Source organism: Tiliqua scincoides, chromosome 10 (assembly GCF_035046505.1).
Source record: "Tiliqua scincoides isolate rTilSci1 chromosome 10, rTilSci1.hap2, whole genome shotgun sequence".
Lineage (NCBI taxonomy): Eukaryota > Metazoa > Chordata > Lepidosauria > Squamata > Scincidae > Tiliqua > Tiliqua scincoides.
The window spans coordinates 9,466,178-9,486,992 of NC_089830.1; the positions used below are offsets into that span (position 1 = coordinate 9,466,178).

Genomic DNA, 20,815 nt, shown 5'->3' on the forward strand with positions numbered 1-20,815 from the left:
TGTTCAGGTGCCTGCAAATCTTAGTGTTTTGCACCCCCTCTAGCTATGCCACTGCACTGACCACAATCAAAGTGTTCATCCTTAAAGTGCCCACAGCTCCTGGACTTTTACTGCTGCAGACTTGGGGGGGGGGGGGAGAACAGCCAGTTGCTTTATGATAGCGAAAGGCTGTTCACACCCCCTGCTGCAGCACTCAGGCTTCAGAATGAGAAGGAGGGGGAGAGAAGCACCCATCCTTTGCGGGGGGGGGGGTCTGTTCCTGTGCCTTTAAGATGTGGCTGGAAAGGGAGGCCAGCTGCCCTTCCTCTGCAAACCCCGCCCCCGATTTTGCCTTTGAAATTGATTAATCCCTTTGTGTGTGCTGGCAGATTTGTGCAGCGCAAGCAGAGCTGGGGTCCTGCTGGAGGGATGTGATCTGGGAGAAGTTTTTGGCTGATTCCCTGTTGCATAGAGGAGCAGTAGCTGCGCCAGGCAGAAGTCCTCAGTTTGCAAAGCCAAAGGAGAAAAGGTGCTTATTTGAGGGATGGAGAGGGAGGACCTGTTTCTTTGATTTGGGGAGAGGGGCTTAGCCATGATCTTTTGGGGGGTGTTGGTGGTATGGATTGGGAATGGGGGGTCGCTTCAGTGTGTGTGCACAGAAATGAGGAGAGGGTGGGACCTTCCAAAAAGAGGAAGGAAAGGTCAAGATACTGGGATGATGGGCAATAGCCTGCTGTAGGGAATGGCCAGTGGGTCTGGTATGCCCATGATGCTTAATGGAATATTTGAGTGGTGTCTGACCTCAGCTTGTAGATCTGAGAGATGAGCCATTTTTGAATGCTTCACCATGTAAAAAAAACCTCACCGTATTGAAGAAAGCTAGTATGGCAGGAAGAGAGGTTTATGTTATATTTCTACTTGCAGGGGCTTTCTTTTAAATGTAGATTTTCATTCCAAAGAGGAACACCTGACCTACAATCTAAAGCAGTGCTGGCCATAATGCCACTTCAAGGCTCATCTGCCTCATCCCCAACTGAGGGCCCCATTCTATCCAATTTTCCAGTGCTGGTGTAGTTCCAGTTGGATGTGCGCTGCATCCTCTGGTGGAGGGGCAGTCACGGGGGGGAGGGGCGGCTTCTCAAGGTGTGGGAACATGTGTTCCCTTATCACGGGGGATGCATTGTGGCTACCCTGGAGCTGGAAAGTTGGATAGGATTGGGCCCCGAGTTGGTGGTATGTGTAGCGCAAGCTGACGCTTTCTAAGGAAGGATCTCTGGAAGCGGGGGGGGGGGGGGGAAGGAAGGAAGGAAGGCCTTGGAAAAGAAGGATCTCTGAGCACTAATTCAGCATTTGCATTCTTGGCTCTGAATTGTCATATTGTGCCTTCAAAGCTATTAATTGCAGGTTAGCATGCATGACTTCACCCTCCCTCCTTTTGTCCTTGCAATAACCCTGTGAGGTAGGTTAGGGTTTGGTGAGAATAAACATGGCCATGCTTTTGTGCTTTCTAGGAAGCAGGTTATCCGGTTAGATTTTTTTTTCCTCCCCACTTAACAGTATCCTGGGTCCCAATGATCTCTTTCTGTCTTCAGCTAGGATCCTTTGCAATTGCCTGTTGGAAATGACCCCTTGGGACCCTCCTAGTGCCATTTTGGGCTCCTGGGGGCTCCTCTTCCTGCTTCTTGCCCCTCTCTCCAACGAGCTGTGCCCAGTCCCCTGTGAGTGCTCTGAACCGGCCCGTACTGTGAAGTGTGTCCAGAAGGAGCTGACTTCGGTCCCAACTGGTATCCCAGGGTACACCCGCAACCTCTTCATCACAGGCAACCAGATCGCCCACATCTGCAGCCAGGACTTCCAAGGGCTGCCCAACTTGGTCACCCTCTCACTGTCCAACAACAGGTAAAGTCCTCTGGAAGCTGGGGGAATGGAGGGAAGACCTGTATTGGTTTCTATCACAAAGGGTTGGGATAGGTAACTCCAGCGAAACAAAAAGGAATGAGAGATATTATCTGGGATGGAGACTCTTTAAAAGTTTGTGGGATGTATCACTGAATGAAGAGCAAAATACTATAGCCCAGATTGCCACTGTCCCTAAAAGTAGAACAGCTTATTAAATAAGTGGCATCACTAGGGTTTTTGTTATCCAGTGTAGAAGGCCAGTGTGTCACCCCCCTGATGGACCTCCTCCCATGCAGTGGGAGGAGCAGTGCCCTGGGTAGTGGGTGTAGTGATGCACCATTGTCTCGCCCCACTGTTTTTTACTATAACATTTGATAGAGTATAGATATTTCAATGAGGTTTGTTTCAATGCGTTCTGCATGAAATTACATATCAAATGATGTATAACATATTATTTGAAAATACCAAGATTTAAAAATTTTTGGCCAGTAGTGCTGTCACTCCCCCCTGCCTGTGCACATCACCCGGTGCATTCCTTGCACACCCTAGTGATGCCACTGTTAAATAATCACAAATATTAAACTGCATACATTTAACTATTCATCAACTATTGCACGCTTGTACCTTCACAGGAAGCTAGGAACAGGTCTACTTTTGTGCATGATTAAGCAGTGAGCCTGCAGTGAAAGCACACTTGCTGTGTTTTGTTAAAATGTACTTCCTTCCCTTGTCATTTGCATTCTGAATGCAGGAGGAAGCTGCCTGGGAAAAAATTTGTGTGGTTTTATTTTTTGTATGTGTGTAGGAATGTATGTGTGCAGCCTTATAAATAAACCATCAGCAATTTACAGCCCAATCCTATCCACACATTCCTGGGAGTAAGCCCCATTTACTCTAATGGGACTGACTTCTGAGTAGACATGCTTAGGATGGGGCTGTTAGGGAATTTACACATATCCCACTGTGATCAGCACACCCACTAGAACTAGTGAAAGGGAAGGACAGCTAATTCTTGGTTGCCATTTCTATCGGGGATCCCACCTATCAAGGGAAGAGGTGTAGCTCAGTGACAGAGCACCTGGTTTGCATGCAGGAGGGTGGAGGGTTAGTCCTTGGCAGGTCCAGGGAGAGTACAGAGAACAATCCTGCTGGAAATCTTGGCCAGCTGCTGTCAGTCAGTGTTAACATTATTATTAACAGTATTTTTATACTGTTTTTCAACAAAAAGCTCACAAAGCGGTTTACAGAGAAAATCAAATACTTAATGGCTCCCTGTCCCAAAAGGGCTCACAATCTAAAAAGATGCAAAGAACTCCAGCATACAGCCACTCGAAAGACACTGCTGAGGTGAGGAGGGCCAGCTTCTCTCCCCAATGCTGAGTTAGATGGATCAGGATCTTCAGAACTGGTATAAAGCAGATTCTGTGCAAGGGGAAGCTCTTGTTGAAGAGAGGAACTGCTGGTGACTTGCCCTTCCTTTGATGGTAGAAGAAGGCAGGGGCTTTAGAATGTGGAGGCAGAGCAGTAATGGACAGCCATCGCAGCCCAGGACAGTGCCATCGTAGCATTGCTGCCCTGGCACCTGTGGCAGTGATGACATATGACATTGTTGCTTCTGGGATCCACCACTCCGAGGTGGAGTGCGCTGCAGCTGGTTTGTACACCCCATTTCTTCTCCATGGAGGTTGGGAGCCTTCACAGGGGAGGGAATGTGCGCACAAAGCAGCTGCAGGAAGTGCCTCCTAAGTGTCAGTAAGTGTCAGCTGCAGCTGTGGGTGATTCATTCTCTGCCCTCTCTGGTGGTCTGTGGGAGAGCACTCGCTCAGGAGACATTTCCCAATGGACCACCAGAGAGGAAGGAGAATGGACCGCCCGCAGTCAGCAACTAAAGCAGCAACCCACAAATTTTCTCAATAAATCTCTAATGCATCTTCCCTAATTACTACAAATTTAATTGTAGTTTTTATGGGGGGTTGTTGGGGAGGTTGCATGTAGTCCACAACAATTCTAATTTTTGCCTAGGTGGTTCACGAGGTTGGGGACCACTGTTTTAAGGGGTTTGATCGAGCCTGTGACTAGTGAGATTGAATTCCATCATTCGGGCCTTTTTGGGGGTAAGGGGGAGCAATTGCTCCAGGCTTTGTGCATGGGGAAGGCCGCATCCACTGTTTTAAAATACGATCAGATCCTTTTGCTTAGCAGAAATGAGTGGGTCAGTGAAAATGTAACCCAGGAGCAATTTCAGTACATTGAGGCTGCAATGGTAGGCACACTTTTCTGAGAATAAACCTTAATGAAAACAGTGAGAATGAGTAGACAAGCAGGCTTGTGTTCCGAGTCTGCCCTGTGTTCTATTGACTGGTCCATTGACTTCAGTGGAGGAATCTGTTCTTATTGCCCTGCCAATCTAATCATCGCTTTCCCCCTTGCCCCCGGAAGAGCCTGGCTAGAGGAACTTTCTGTTCTCTTGAGTTTTTGGAGGTTATATATGCCCACTTTCCAGCATTTGAGGTCCTGTCTTCCCAGAAAGGAATCAAGTTAGGACGAAAAGTGCCTTGTCAGTTTCATCTCCCTTCTTTGTGGAATAGATGCTTGTCTGTGCTCTGATCCCATGTTTCCTTTTAAGCTAAGCTTTTCCTGGGGAATTTAAGACTGTCTCTCTTTAAAAAAATAAAAATAAAAAAAATAGTCAGATGCCACCCAGTTCTGTAGGGATCAGGCCTGATCTTGCATAGTATCAGAGTGGTGTGGTAGAATAAATTTCAGACTATGGGTTGAGGACCACATTTTTGAAGCTGTTATATGTTGGTAGATGGTATTGAGGTTTTTTTTTTTACTCCCTGCAAGCAGAAAACTTGGGCAGCAGGGACTAGACCTGAATCTTGCCCCCTGTTGTGGTAGTTTCTACTTGTAAGGAGTCTTCTTGCATTGGGTGGCACTAGCATACCAGGGGCTCGGGGACGATGACAACAAATGCCCCAGGTGGCACCATGCCAGGGGAAAGTGCTGTGACCCTTCCCCCCACTGCCATTTTTTTCTTTTTCGGGCCTGTTTCCCTGTTTTTTCAGGGCTGGGGAGGCTGCCCATGGCTTCCCCGTCCCCCAGAAGGCCTTCCGAGGCCTTCGGAATGCCAGAAAACAACACTTCTAGCTTTCCATAAAAACTGGAAATGTTTTTTGGACAGGAGGGGCAGCATTTTGCAGTCCTGGGCCCCTGGATGGCACCAGGGCCAGGTCCGCAATTGTTGGGTGGCACTCAAAAATGCACACCTGCGGTCTGAAGTGATGCTGTCATTTTATTCTTTTGCTTGTGAAGGCTGGGCCTCAAAGCTCCATATCAGACTTGGAGGTGGAGCCCCAAACCACCAAGATGTTTGACCCTCTATCACAGTGGTATTCAGACTGGGGTGTTGCGCCTCTGCCCCCTTAAGGGGCGGGGGCAGGGGGGAAGGCAGTGACGCGATCGCTAATGGGGCTGCAGGGACTGGGATGTACTCGCCAGTCCCTGCAGCAGCCTTCCCGGGGTGCGGGGAGCCCTGTGTGAACGCCTGCAGGGCTCCCCAGCTGGTTCAAAGTGAAAGTAGAGCGATTGCACTCCACTTCTGGTTTTGTGTAGGGTTCCCTGCACCCCCAGAACAATGCTTCAGGGGCTGGTGAGTGCATCCCACTCCCTGCGGCCCCCCTGAGTGGGGCAATCCTGGGGATCCTGTCACTGCCTTCCCCCCGCCCCCGCTGCCTCCCTCCCCTCCCTTGCAAGAACTTACTGTGCTTTTCAAACTCCCAGAGACTTTGAAAACTGCAAAGCGATAGAGCTGCAATGTGTGCTTTGAGCATGCCCCCAGTCTGCCACTTCCTTCCCCACCTCTGAATCATCATATCTCTGCTTAATCGGAATGGAATTCTGTTTCAGAGCAGAACTATGGAGGGTTAGGAGCTACACGAAGCATGGAAATGCTGCCTTCCCCCTGCTCACAGTTGCTGAACATGCACACCTTGTGACATTCCCCCATGGTCAACATGCTGCAGTCTGTGCTCCTGTATTGTGCCACCTTTTGCTTGGCGAATCGGGCATTGCTATGGCAACGGCCTTGTCAGGAGGCTGCAGTTAATGCACTAGGCTGAGGCTGTGATGCTTGCTCTCATTTCTATCGATGGCAAGAGATACAAGGGGCCTGCTTGCAGTACTGCTGGTCTCTGAGGGCCTTGTGCCTAGAGGTATTGCTTCCTGCTGTTCTTCCAAGCATCCACTGGGCTGCCTGGGGTAACAGTAGCACCAAAACTGGTTTGGGTCTAATGGCTGATTGTCCATACAGGTGCCACAGAAGTGTATGCCTTCCTGAGGGCTTGGCCTCCGATCCTGTAAGAATAAGCCACTGCTGAACTGGGGGGAGATATGGTTCCCAGAAAAATTGACCCACAGAGCCAGTTACCAACATGGAATTTGCTGAATTCACCTATATTAACAGTGTTGTACTTGACTTATTTAGAATTACTAGATCAGTGACTCTCAAAGTGTGCTGCTTGAAGCCCTGAGGCTCAACCCCTTCAGGGGCTTCATGAGCACACCACAAGTGGCTACTATCTGCTCCCTGCCCAGTTAGTCCATCCGTCTCTCCTGCCTTCCCTTTTCATTGCTCTCCTTCCTCATTTTCCGGCTCTTTGTTGGTATTCGGCATTGAGTTCAGTGCTGTGCCACTCCATGCATGCACCGGCACTCTGGGGCTCTCCCAGACTTCATGCATGTGCTGGTGAGGCTCCCCAAGACTCCTTTGAGGAGTGTAAAGAGCTCAGGAAAAAGTTTGACAACTGCTGCTTTAGATTATTTTCTGTAAAAGCACCTTCTTGTCAACATGTTACTGTAGATTAAACCATGAACATTACAATGTCAGTCCTTGGTCTATGTGACAATTTAGATCAAACTTCTCTGTTTCAGGGTTCAAGTTTCAGGGTAGGCTTTTTCAGGGATTGGTCCCAGGATCTTCTGCATGCAAAGGAAGGGGTCTATCACTGAGCTAGAGCAGGGGTGTCAAACTTGCTTCATATAGTGGGCCAAATAGCATTAGTGGTTCCTGCTGAGGGCCAGAAGTGACATCATTAAGCAGGAACTGACTGATGATGTCACTTCTAGCAAACGATGGCCAGAAATAAGCACTTTGTTCTCACAGAGAAGCTCATTAGCTGCAAGTGACAGAAGAGAAAATGTGCAAGTCATAATTTCAAGATATGAGAGAACCCAATTATCATGCTTGGAGAGCCCAATTACCATGAGGACTGGATAAATTGCTTCTGGGGCCACATCCAGTTTGCAGGCCTTATGTTTGACACCCCTGACCTAGAGTATTTAGCACAACATTGCAACAGTGGGGGGGGGGGAATATACAGTGTCCTGAGTGTGGGTACAATAGAATGACTGAAGTACATTAATGAGGCAAGACAGATGATCTCCTGCCTCAAGGTTACACACTGAGGGCAGAGTTAATGTTGATTGGTTTGCTTGTGTTATTGAAAGGGATGACAACTTATGCAGGATTTATTTTATGTGGCGTTACTTTGCATGATTTAGTTCTGGTCTGTTGTTTGTTCTTCAGAATTCACACTGTGGAATCTCGGGCATTCTCTACCCTCCAGAGCCTGCGCTTCTTGGACCTGAGTTATAACCACTTGGCCACCATCCACCCGGATGCTTTTAGCTCTAGGAACAACTCTATCCGGGAGCTGAACCTTAGTCATTCATTATACAATTCCTCTGCTATCCACCCTTTGGCAGCTGCCCTTGCCCAAGGTGGCTTCCAGAACCTCTCCAAGCTAGAGCTCACCAGCAATGAGATCGTCTACTTGCCACTGGGCATGTTGACCAGCCTTTCCAAACTGGAGCATTTGGACTTGAGGAATAACTCCTTGGTGGACATCAAAAACTCCACTTTTGCTGGCCTCGATCTTAAGTACCTTGATCTGACATTGAATGCCTTCAAGACTCTGAAGAGTGAAGCCCTGTCTGTCCTTGGGAGGCAACCACACCTCCACCTGTTCCTGAAAGACAATCCATTTGTGTGCAATTGTGACATTGAAGACCTGGTGAGCTGGCTGAACCAAAGTCAGAGCGTGATGGACGTGGAGAAACTGACCTGCGTCTTCCCTTCCCATCTGAAGAATGCCTCCCTGGTGGACCTGACTGGGACAGAGCTGGAATGCCACTCCAGCCAAAGTGGGCAACGTGCTCTTCAGACCTCCTATGCTGCCTTAGGTGTGATCCTGGGAATCATTGGTGTCATTTTCCTCTTTGTGCTTTACTTGAACCGTAAAGGCATCAAAACATGGGTGAACAGCGTACGGGATACCTGCCGTAATCTGATGGAGGAGTACCACTATCATTACGAGAAGGACTCAGAACGGCACATCACACCAGCCCTGGACATATGATCCCATTTGTCTCTTTGGGAGGCTTTTCAAATGTTCATTTTTATTTGCTCATTTCTGTCAGGGACTGGTGGCGTCCATCTTTTTTTTTTTTTTCAGGACAGAGTCATGCCTTCACCATTATACAAGCAAGCCTTTTCTGAGAAAGATGTGCCTGTGAGGAGAAGTGGAGAGTTTAAGGAATCCTCCTCACAACCGCTCTGTGGGAGGGTCAACTAAATCGTCGTACTGACAAACAAACCTGGAAAAATGTTTTAACATTCTAAGTGCCAGTTCTGTACAAGGTTGAAAGGGAATGTCAACATTCAGATGTGCCATGATCAGATGGCTCTTGGGGGGGGGGGCAGGCAGGCATCTGGAATTTTTCCATCCTTAACTATCCCAGAGACCATTTTTTGTCTTGTTTCAACAGGCCTGTCATCAGGCCTGACAGATAATCATCTGTCTCCTGCATTGTAGAACTGGTTCCTGGAAATCTGTGGTGCTTAAGTCAGCCACGCCAAATAGCTTTGGTCTCCCTTTTATAGAAAGGAGGTGTGGGCGGACGGGATGGGACACAAGGTCAGATTAAAACTGGGAGTGCATTTCTATCCTACCTCCCCCCCCCCAGTCAATTCAGCCATACCAGAAAGGCAATGCTGTATCTAGTGGGAGGGGGCAGGTTGGAAGGCTTTGGAGGGGAATGGGGAATTATACCTCTCCATAAGCATCCTACTGCACCATGGGTCTCCTCAAACCTGTGCCAGCTCTGTAGCTAGCACAAGTCCAAGGATAAGAAAGGAGGTGAGGAGGCAAAGGATAGGATCTTGCGTAGTGTCATTGCCCCTGAATCCACCCCTCCCGCTATTTCCCTGCCTCCATTTGCCTCCCCTCCCTGCACCCACCACTACCTTATCTGGTCCAGCAGGTGTGGCGGTGTCTGGTGGTAGGAGTGCTACCGCCTGTTGTGACATCACTTGCAAAATGGCTGTGGCTAGAACATTGTGCAGTTCATCAGCAGCTCGCCACTAAACAATTCAGGCCCAGCAGAATGGGGGTGTGTGTTACAGCTCGGTGATAGGGCACCAGCTTTCCATAGTCACAGTCACTCATTTGTCCCTAGGGTCTCCAGGTAGAGCTGGGTGATACTGAGCTAGACAGGCCAATGGTCTGATTCCATATAAGGTACCTTTATATACTCAGCAGGTGTTATGTGATGATGCCCCCAAAGTGCTGGGAGGGGCACTGATCTGGTAGAACCACCATTGATCTGGTGGTTACCAAAATCATCCAAGGCAATTCCTTGAGTGACTTTGCTCAGTCTGGAGGGGTCTCTTAAGCTACTGCTTGACAATCCATGTTGTAGGCAACTCTTTTGATGATGAACCTACTTACTCTCCCTGTGGAATGGCCTCTTGGGTTCTTGGCATGGTTTGATCTTGCATCACTTACCCCAGGAAGAGCCAGTGGCCAGGTGGATAACCAGATTGGAGCCCTTCATCTCTAGCCTAGTTCCAGCCTGACTTAAACAATTGTGGGGGATCAATTAATTCCGGGCTTTGTTAGATGAAAGGTTGACAACAGGAGAGCCTTCTGAAAAGGGGGTAGGAGAGAGGGGTGTGTGGGAAATGTTTGCAGTATTGTAACCCAGATCACCCCCTGTTGGGTTTGAAAAGTTTTATGGCCTTTAAGTAGCTGTCCAGACTTTGCAGATCAAAGGCTGAGATATGGACAGCCGAGCTCTTCCTACTCATGCAAAGGGGCTCTTTGACAGGGTTTTTAAGAGACTTGTAAGATATTTCAGGATAAAATTACTAAATTTGTATTAGTATGTGAATGGTGGGGGTGGAATATTCTACTCTTTCTTGATTCCAATATGTTCATTTGCATTACATGATCACAGTGAGTAAAACTGCAGTCCTATAACTTGAGGAGTAGTCCCACTGAACTTGGCGGAGCTTATTTCTGAGTAAACATGCATGGGATTGCTCTGCATGTGACTTACACCCCAACCCACTGCAACTCCCCTTGCAGAAATGCAACACCATCACCACAGGGTCCACTGCATCCTATGGCAGAGTTTTGACTTCAGGAGCCTCCTCAGGGAAAGGAACATTTTGTTTACTTTTCCCAGGGTAAGTCCTGGGTGTAAGTCCTATCTGGTGTGCTCCCTGGGGCATTTGGTGGGCCACTGTGAGATACAGGAAGCTGGACTAGATGGGCCTATGGCCTGATCCAGTGGGGCTGTTCTTAATGTTCTTATATTCTTATGTCCCTGAGGGTCCAGTAGGTCAACTTGGACCTGCAGCAGTGATATCACTGACACAAGTCCATGTTGACCTGTAAAAGTGGATCAGGCCCTGGAAGGAAGTCGGAAGTTGCTGCCACTACTTAATCTGCCCTGTCATCACCCCGTTCTGCCCCCTCCCTGCCTCCCTCCTGACCCCTGTGCAGCCTTACCCTGAGGTGGTGGGTGTCTAGCATCTGTTTCTACACAGACCTGGCTGCTTGTTGCTCCCAGCGGCAGCCAGGCCCTGATCTCTAATGAAGTAGTGTTTACAACAACCAAGCGGCAGTGCCCTGTGGTCCCTGTTGCAGTGGATCTGAGCACAATTTTCCAAATTGTGAAGTGCCACTACAAGCACTACCATTCTGTATGACATAAGGAGTGAATTCATTTGTCCATCACATCCATTGTGTCAGTTCTCATTGACAGGACTTTTACATGGGCTCAGGCAGGGATCTTTCCCCATCTCTGGTACCTGCAGACCTCAAAGATTAGATCTGGGACCTTTTGCGCATGGAGCAGGTACTCTCCTGAAATGCTGTCAGTGACAGCAGAAGAGATGAGGCAGGAAGGCACACCAATGAGTTGCCTATACTACAGAATAGGCCTGGATTCTCCAGAAATCAGCGTCCTCTCCAGGTGATTATGGAAAACAATCCTGGAGATTTTATGGGACCTCTGTGATTAAATTGCATTATATTATGTGAGGGGGAGGGAGCAGCTCTCCAGTTATGGAGTCAAAGATGGCAGCTCTAAAAAAGCAATTGTGAAGGAAAAATCTTGGGGAATCTTGTTCTCTCTCCAATATTCCAGACTCCTTCCCCTAAATGTTTGGTTTTCATTTTTTAAAGTAAATCTGTGTGGAATATGTGGGAAAATGCTCAGGCCCCACGTCTCCGTAAGTAATTTGCTCTGGCAGAAGGCATTGTGATGACTGGAGGGCAGGTGACAGACTGTTTTTCTTTTTATTGAAATTATTTAATAAAACAAGCATTGAACATGTGTTTTGGTTTTATGCTTTATATTGATGTATGATTCTGCTTCTTCCAAAATACCCTTAGATACCCCCCCAATATACCCCCCCAATATACCCTTAGACCTCACAGTTACTACCACAAAGATTCTGACAATGTGGAGAGTTGGGGAAGTTGTATGACTAAGAACCTCCAGGGGCATAGCCATGCAAGCCTGTGACAGCTTGAACAACAAGGGGTCTTGTGCAGGGTGAACAGATACTATGGAGGACAGAGTGCCTATACCTTTAACAGTTGGAGAGAGGAGGGAATTTTGGCAGGTGCAGCTCAACATGGAAGGGTTTGAAAAGCTGCACCTGCTGAAATTCCCTCTTCTATACCAGGGGTCTCTAAACTTTTTGACCAAAGGGCTGCATCAAATATCTGGCACAGTGTTGAGGACTGGAAAAAAATTAAATATAAAATTTAAATAAATACGTTAGATGTAACTTAGATGAATGAATAAGTGAGTGGGCTCAAATGTCCAGGACTTCTCCAAGAATTACACAGCCCAAGAAATAGCGCACACACTTAAATGGACCCCCATTCCCCACCCCCTCAAGCACAACTCTGGTTGTGTTTGGTCAACTGGGACAGAGGTTCTCAGGGAATCAGAGGCTGGCCACGGGCTGGATAGACACACATCCCCAAGATCTTTTTTCACACATGATGCTAAAAAGAGCATTTGAAATTTTCCTGCACAAGTGTGCCTGTTGAGTGGACTATAGAAAAGGTACTTTTATTAATCTGAGTGTTAATGTTGTATTTTTATGGATGTGTTGCAAATCGATTTAAATCTGTGTGAAAATGTCCTGAACTTTTGGAGTAGCAGCTGGGAAAGGAAAGAGAATTATGCATGTTGTTGTCCCGTTCCCAGCAGAAACAGCCCTGCTGAGATCCCACATGCATGCAGGCCACAGAGCTCTCTCACCATTCTTATTGTTGCTAGTCTACATGTGGTTTCCAGGCTTTAGTGTGCTGGGCTGTTTTCCAGCAACCTTCCTGCTGCCTGGATTGTAACTAGGCTAGGAAAAAAAATAATTTCAAATTCTTGGGTGCTTGCGTGAAGTCTGGTGCAGCCACATACATATGGATCATATGTGTACAGAGTGGGGGGAAAATGCTCAAAGTTTCAAAGTACCAGCATGATAGTTTTAGGTTAGCGAGGGATGGGGGATTTCCCCCACCCCCAGCCCTGATGACAGTATTTTGATGTGCCCCAGACTGGTGAGGGAGGAACAGTGTGTTCAGTCAGTTTCATATTTTAAGAATTGGTCACTTGTGTTTAATAAAGTGGCCCAAGTTAAACCCAAGCCACAGGGGTGGTATCTTTATTGGGGGATGTGTGTGCAAGGGTAAATAGAATGCCAGTTGCAGGGGAGTGGCAGTGAGATGCAAGTATCTTTTGGTCTTATTGGTAGCTGCGTTGGGTGCCCTTCGGGGAGAAAGGTAGAATACAAATCTAACAAATAATGTGCTCCCTGATGCATCTGGTGGGCTGCTAAGAGACAGTAGTGTCACTAGGATTCACGTCACCCGGTGTGGGAGGCCTGTGCGTCACCCTATGTAGTGGGTGGGGCAATGCCCCAGGTGGGTGTGGTGATGTACCATCACCCCGCCCCCACTGGTTTTTTGGCTGTACCCTGTAACACAGATATTTCAATGTGGTTTCACACACACCCCGTGTCAACTTACTAACACCTTATTGCAGCAGTTCTCAAACTTTTAGCACTGGGACCCACTTTTTAGAATGACAATCTGTCCAGGACCCATTGGAAGTGATGTCATGGCCAGAAGTGACATCATCAAGCAAAGTAAAATAAATAATTAAATTAAAATAAAATAATTAAATAGGGGGGAGCCAGTCCTGTTCCACAAAGTAATCTACTCTGAAGTACGTCCCATAGTGGTCAATGGGGCTTACTCTCAGGAAAGTGTGGGTAGGATTGCAGCCTGTGAGCTCAAGCCTATGCATGTCTACTCAGAAGTAAGTCCCATAGTGGTCAATGGAGCTTACTCTGTAGTCTGCCTGCAATAACAACCCCCCAAAAAGAATCAGTGAGATTTCCAGCCCTCCCCAGTTCCCAGTTAAAAGTTCTTCTGTTTCAGGCATATCCAGATAAAGACCCACCTGGCTTTGCAAGTGCAAAATAGAAAACTTCCCCTTACCAGTTCAAGCCTCTTTTTTTGTCCTTTTTAGGGGGGGGGGGGGGAGGCTGCCTCTGGACATTTGTTGCACTCCAGCTCCATTGGATTGGGACTATTCTGGTGTCCTCACATTCCCCTTTGCCTGGCCTGACCACCAGCCAAGGCACGTCTGCCTACTCATGAGTAAATGCGACATGAGGTTGCTTTGCTTTCCATAGGGCTCAATAGACTCACAGCTGGGAGGGGGGACCTCCTTCTCCAGTGTTTTGGGGGGCTGCATTCATTGGATCAGGACCATTCTGACATTTTTGGAGTCCTCTCTGCCTGCCTCTCAGCCTGCCTCAACTAAGGCAAGTCCTCTTGCGAGTAAACACAGCCACGTGGCTTCCTTTCTGGCTCTGACTCCAGCTGGGAGGGGGGAGCTTCTCCGGTGTTTTTTTTGGGCTACATTCATTGGATCAGGACCATTCAGGTGTCGTTGGATTCCTCTCGGCCTGCCCTTTCCTACGGACTATGGCAAGTAGGCTTACTCGCGAGTAAACACGCGATACAGCTCACTTTCACTTTCCATAGGGCTCCATGCATTTTTTCCTTCTGGTTTTTTCACCATAACTTTTGAATGAAAGGAGCGATTTCAATTGTTTTTTGCATTGCACTCCGCCAGCCATTCCACATCCAACGGTGTATGGCATGATTGGGTGGCTCCTAATGCTGTGATTTTAGCACGTCCTCCCCCAGGGCACATCACCCCCCCCGGGCATGTCACCCGGTGTAGCCCGTACCCTCCGCACCCCCTTATCGACGCCAGTGCTGAGAGATACAGCAAGCTGGACTAGATGGGCCCCGAGCCTGATCCAGCAGGGCTCTTCTTATGTTCTTATATGTAGTGGAGGAAAAATAGGAGCAAGTATGTTGATAGACATGCCTAGGGGAATCAAAGCTGTAAAAGGCACAAATGAATTGATGGCTATTTGATGTGGTATCCTGCATTTTAATCCCCTCCCTCTGATTTCTGCAATCCGATTTGTCAGCTGTTTAGCAGATGGAGCATCCTGGCTTGTAAGTGTTGGCATGCTGGCCTTTCCATCCCAGTTTTGCACTGTATGTTTGTTTACAGTATTTTTTATCCAGCCTTTCTTCCTGAAGGGATGAAAGCAGATCCAAAGGGACTCAGATGTTCACTTGCTATATGAACCTGTCACATGGATCATAAAATCAAGAGGTCTTTATTGCTCTCATGATTTCTAAAAGCTCCCCCTCCACTAACAGAGCTGATTTAAGGAGTTCTTTGATGGTCAAGAACAGCAATTTTCAACCTTTTTCATCTCATGGCACACGGACAAGGTGCTGAAATTGTCAAGACACACCATCAGTTTTTTTGACAAGGCACACCATTGACAACAGGGGCTTGCATACCCCAGTGGCCCTACTAACAAATGACCTTCTCCCAAATTCTCGTACCACACCTGCAGACCTTCCGTGGCACACTGGTGTGCCATGGCCCAGTGATTGAAAATGGCTGGTCAAGAACATGTGCTCGGTTCCAAACTCAGTTCTGTCAGCAACTCAACTGGGAGGGCTTACAAAAACCACTATCTCTCTGTTTCATCTTCAGTCTGTTTCATTGGTTAAGGATTACTAATTCACCTTTCTGTTAAAACTTCACTTCACTGAGCAGATCTGCTCAGGCTGCCCTCTAGGAGCAGAAGTCCTCCAAGGTGGAGGGTGATATTGTATCTTTAGCAGTTGTGGCAAAGCCAGTGTTTCTCAAACTGTGGGTCAGGACCCACTAGGTGGGTCGTGAGGGAATTTCAGGTGGGTCCCCATTCATTTCGATATTTTGTTTTTAGTATATTAGACTTGATGCTACCATGGTATGTGACTGCCTTTGGGGAAATGTTACAGTCCCGTACTTTTAACAAGCTACTATGTACAGTATATTCTTTTAACAATGATAGTAAATGGGACTTCCTTCTGGGTAAGTATGGATAGGATTGCAGCCTAGGATTGTTAAAAATATTCCTGCTTGATGATGTCACTTCTGGTCATGACATCACTTCTGGTGGGTCCTGACAGATTCTCATTCTAAAAAGTGGGTCACATTGCTAATCTTTGGAATGGAGGATGCAGGATGTGGACACAGGATGCAGCACAAGGAACAGTAACTTAAAGCAATGGTTGTCAGCTGTTTCAGATCCAGGACCCACACCTCTGAAATATCCTTATTTATTTTCATATCGGGTAATTGCACAAAGGATTGCAGCCGAAGGCAACAACCCTAACCATCCTTTCCAAGAAGTCAGCCCCATTGAGCATATAAATGTGCATAGGCTTGCACTGCAATAAAAACATACAACCACCCCTTGACATTTCAGGTTGAGACCTGGCAGCTTGTGGAGCCCCTTTTGAACTCACAAACAGTGCAATGCAAGTGGAGGAAGGTTTACTCAGATGCATGACCTCCTGAGCCTACTGAGACTTACTTCCAGGTAAAGGCCCAGCATTGCAGCTGGTGCAACTAGTGGCTGCAGTCCACTCCAGCAACTCTGGGTCCAGGCCTGGGTTTCCCACCAGCTCTGTGGCTTGTAGGTAGGTGCTTTCTCCTCCCCCCTGTGGTTGACTCAGCCTTGGAGGTCTCTTCTGCTGAGGCTGCTACACTGCTCTTTTGCAAACACAAAACAGGGCAAGGGAGGGAGGAACCACATACCAGAGCAAACTTCTGCTTCCCCAGCCAAAGCACCCAGCTGCACTTTGCTGCAGGGCCCAGCCCAGCCCAGCTCCTGCAGGGCAAGGGGCTCACCTGGACAGGTAACTTTTTCCTTGTGGTTCTCTTTGGGGCTGAAAGTTTGGGCTGGAGCCTCTGCCGGGCTTCCTCTGCTTGGGAGCATATGGAGAAGCGGGGATCATCCTGGCAGTGCAGGGCTGTTAGTCTGGAATATCTCCCCTGCTGGGTCCTGCTCAGCTCTGAACACCTGGCAGTGGTGGAGAGTGCCTAGTAGAGGAAGGGAAGGAAGGAAGGAAGCTGACTGTGGCGGCAGCTGACCCACCTGAGCTGCAGGTTCTGTGCCTGTGTGTCTGGCAGGAAGGGGGAGGGGGTGTCTGTGTCTTGCCAGTGCAATCCTGTGCATGTCTGCTTAGAAGCAAGTCCCCTTATAGTCAAGGGGGCTTACTCCCAGGTAAGTGTGGATAGGATTGTAGCCTAAGAGTTGCAAGACCAGCCCTGTAGTTGGAACCCTGCCCCTGGATGTGATGGAGGAGGGGGCCCTCTAGCCAGAACTGGTTCTTCCAGAAACTGGTGGGGTGGGTCTCTTGTTGGTATCCCCAGAGATTCCCCCCACTTGTTACCATTGTCCCTTTGCATGGAGCACCCAAGTTTGTATGTTCCCACACTGGGTGTTTCTTTGATAGACTGGGACCAGCAGTGTCTGTGGCTGTCACCCAGGTGAATTAGCATGGGGGTGACTCTACAGTCAATGGGGTCTTTATCCCCAGGGCCTGCCCAAAGCCTCCTGGAACTGAAGGCAGGGCACCAACTACAGCAGACCTCAGGTATGCCACTTACCTTCTAGGCCTAATGGATGTGCTTGTCCTGATTCCCCCCTCTCAGCCCTCCCACTGGACTCCTGTGCTTTTATCATCTGTCTTGTGGGCAGAAATCCAACAAGGGAAGTGTTCCCTGTTGTGCCTTCCAGCTGGAACACACTTGCTGTTGAATTTCTGTCTGCTGCAGAAAATCTGCTTGAAGACATTGGCAGGAAATCATCTGGTAATAGGACCTTTCTTGTGCAGCCACATACAAAGAGGGTAAATGTTGCCCTACTTTTAATAGTTCCGCAGAAAAGGATGTTTTGGTGGGCGCGGCGCATCGCTGAGCAGTGAGGATCGATGGACTGAGCCAAATTCTGCACAGTTATAAAGGCCCAGGCACCTGTTCTTCCTGTGTATTGTGTCACCTGAGCACCCTGGCAGTCTTAGTTGATCTGAATTTGGCGCTCTGCCCTGTCATTTTGTTTTGGAAGTCATCTTGCTGGCAGTTGTCTTCTAAGGAGAAGCTGTCCAAACATTAACCTTCCCTTCTGTGGCTGAGCTGTTGAGATGGCTACTGTGGTTCCCCCCTCACCTGCTAGTCACCTTTCAAGTGACTTTCAAGGGACCAATTGGTTCTACCAAGGGATCAGATGACATTTTTGATTCCCTCTCATTTGCAAAACTAGAGAGCCTAAAATGTGTTTAACTGGTTAAGGCTGCAATCCTATACACCAGGGGTGCCCAAACCCCGGTCCTGGGGCCACTTGCAGCCCTCAAGGCCTCTCAGTGCGGCCCGCAGGGAGCCCCCAGTCTCCAATGAGCTTCTGGCCCTCTGGAGATTTGTTGGAGCCCACACTGGCCCGACGCAACTGCTGTCAGCATGAGGGCGACTGTTTGACCTCTCATGTGAGCTGTGGGTTGAGGGCTCTCTCCACTGCTTGTTGTTTCATGTTTGTGATGCAGCAGCGGCAGCAAAGGAAAGGCTGGCCTTGCTTTGTGCAAGGTCTTTTATAGGCCTTGACCTATTGCAAGACCTTCATTCAATCATATAAGTTCATCTTTAATATATTCATTTATGTAAATGCATGTAAATTTATTCAAATTTTAAATGTAAATTAATTCTCCCCCCCCCCCCCGGACACAGCATCAGGGAGATGATGTGGCCCTCCTGCCAAAAACTTTGGACACGCCTGCTATACACCATGGGTGCCCAAACCTGGCCCGGGGGCCACTTGCGGTCCGTGGGGAGCCCCCAGTCTCCAATGAGACTCTGGCCCTCCAGAGTCTTGCTGTTGCCTGTGCCGACCTGACACAACTGCTCTCACCATAACAGTCAATTGTTCAACCTCTTGCATGAGCTGTGGGAGGAGGGCTCCCTCCACTGCTTGGAGCAGCAGCAGCAGCAAAGAAAAGGCTGGCCTTGCTTTGTGCAAGGCCTTTTATAGTCCTTGAGTTATTGCAAGACCTTTATTTATTCATATGTCCCATCTCTAATATATTCATTTATGTAAATTTATTCAAATTTGAGATGTAAATTAATTTTTTTTTTCCCGGGCTCCCCCCGACGCAGTGTCAGAGAGATAATGTGGCCCTCCTGCCAAAAGGTTTGGGCACCCCTGCTATACACCAAGGGTGGCCACACATGCTTAACATAAGAGCTACATATGTTAAACTTCAGGTGTTTGAGAGCCATAAGAGCCGTTTGAGGGCTCCAATATTTAAGAAGCATTAAAATTCTTAAATATATTTACTCACCATAAATATTAAAATTATGTTTTATTCCAGTAGACTCTGTTTATGCCCAGTAAATAATCATAAAGCTTGAAAATATCTTATTTACCTTTTTTATTAAGTGTGAAGCAAAAAAGGAGCTCGGCCAACATATTTCCAAGAGCCACACTTTATATGTCAAAGAGCTGCACGTGGCTTGTGAGCTGTGGTTTGGGTGCCCCTGCTATATACACTTCTCTGGGAGTGACCTCACTGAATACAATGGAGCCTACTTTTGAGTAGACATGCACAGGGTTGTGCTGTTAGTCCTGCACTCTTTGCATCAGTGGTTCCCAAGCTTTTGACCACTGGGACCCTCTTTTTTAAACAACACTCTTTTGGGATGCAACTAGGTTTACCAGACTTTTAAAAGAGACTTTTAAAAAAGAGACCTAAAAATTAATAAATCCTTTATTTATAGGTGGTAATAATCAGAAAAAAGATCCTCAGACTTTTATCTCTCTGTATTTACACATGCTTGCAAACTGCAGGGGCTGAGCTCTTTGCAGAATAATTAGCAGCTAATTTGAACAGCCTCAGGGATTGAGGCAAAATCTGATCTTTCCATCACCTTTTGGCGACCCACCAAAAGTCAGGTCGTGACCCACCATTTGGGAACTACTGCTTTACATGGTTTTGTTGCAACTTGGAAAGATGTGTGACTTCTGACAGTTTAAGAACTGCCCCTCCATAGAAGAAACATTCTCTTCCTCTTGTTTCATTCCCTGTTCTAATAGCATGTGGGAACTGGAAGAGTTTCATAAATGGTCTCCTCCCTAACTGTTAAAATGACCCCCTTCCTTTGCCTTAGCTGTTTGAGCTTCTGATTAAGGGTTCCACCTTTGTGTCTTACAGGCAGAGCCCAGTAGCATGCTGTTGTGTTCCTATGCATGTGGCAGGGGTGCCCACTGTTTGCCTAGGTGTTCACTGGTTTGTCTAGGGTGTGTTTGTGTGTCCAGCAGGTGGAGTTTGTGGGTGTTTACAGACATCAGCAATGTATGTCATGGGTGGCTGTTACAGACACCTCATCTCCTTTGCCATCCAGTTGTGTTTGTTTTTGCTGTATTCTTCTCAAATACTTTGTGTTTCAGGTTGCAGATCTGTGGTGACATTTTGTGCTCCCCACGCCTGTGGTGAAAGCACATTTCTGTGTGTTTCTAGTGGGGACCAAAACAGAACCACAACCTTTGCATTTGTAGGCCTGTGGCGAGACCTCAGTCTTAACTTTCATTCCTTGTTTGAGGATGAGAGGTGTGCGAGTGGGTGGAGAGGTCATAGTCATCTGTAAACAAGGTAAGGGCTTTGCGTTATCTGACTTCCTCTAAAGGGTGGTGCTAGTCCTCATTGCCTCCAGTGGGTTTTAGTGGAAACCCCCATGCTATCAATTACTGAACTATTATTTAATAATTCCAAAGTGCAACACTGTTGTTAAGAATGTCTCTTTGTACCCAAGAGAATATTCTTCCAGGTATTATGTTTCAGTCTTTTATTTATTTATTTATTTATCACATATTTATACCACCCTTCCTCCAAATTGCTCAGGGTGGTCATTGAGAGGTTTGGAGCACTGTTTCATCTCCTGGTGACACAATGCCACATGGTGTGCATCAGGGACAGGTGGCTTTTGAGGCCTATGAACTGGGCAGGGGCTAGAGCTATCACATCTGTGAGGTCAACAGAGGTGGAAGATAGCAGATTGGCAGTAGAGTTCCCAATGCTGTCCACCCGGATGCATCCATTGCTCCTCCTCTTTCCACTCCATGAATTGGAAAAGGGAGAATGGAGCACAAGAGGAA

At 47.7% G+C, this 20,815-nt stretch overlaps 2 protein-coding genes across 6 annotated transcripts in view; both read left to right on the top strand.

The window, feature by feature from the left end:
- The first annotated feature begins 1,600 nt into the window (after positions 1-1,600).
- Positions 1,601-8,297, top strand: LOC136661152 (trophoblast glycoprotein-like). Its single transcript, XM_066638177.1, has 2 exons — positions 1,601-1,878; positions 7,466-8,297. Exons 1-2 carry the CDS (start codon positions 1,601-1,603, stop codon positions 8,295-8,297), a joined length of 1,110 nt encoding a protein of 369 aa, XP_066494274.1.
- Positions 8,298-16,369: 8,072 nt separating this feature from the next.
- SYTL1 (synaptotagmin like 1) overlaps positions 16,370-20,815 on the top strand; it is a 42,114-nt gene continuing 37,668 nt past the window's right edge. For 3 of the 5 annotated variants that reach the window (XM_066638985.1, XM_066638984.1, XM_066638988.1), the window contains exon 1: positions 16,370-16,529. The gene's annotated coding sequence lies outside the window, so the exon portion shown is untranslated. Of the gene's footprint in view, positions 16,530-20,237; positions 20,313-20,815 lie in introns of those variants that run through there. The other 2 variants (XM_066638987.1, XM_066638986.1) reach the window with 2 other exon arrangements.

What these genes read in the sequence shown, in the direction of transcription:
- LOC136661152 (XM_066638177.1), top strand. Translation starts at nt 1,601, where the DNA reads ATGACCCCTTGGGACCCTCCTAGTGCCATTTTGGGCTCCTGGGGGCTC. An exon ending in CTCTCACTGTCCAACAACAG is followed by an intron (nt 1,879 to 7,465) that starts GTAAAGTCCTCT and finishes TTTGTTCTTCAG; the next exon opens with AATTCACACTGTGGAATCTC.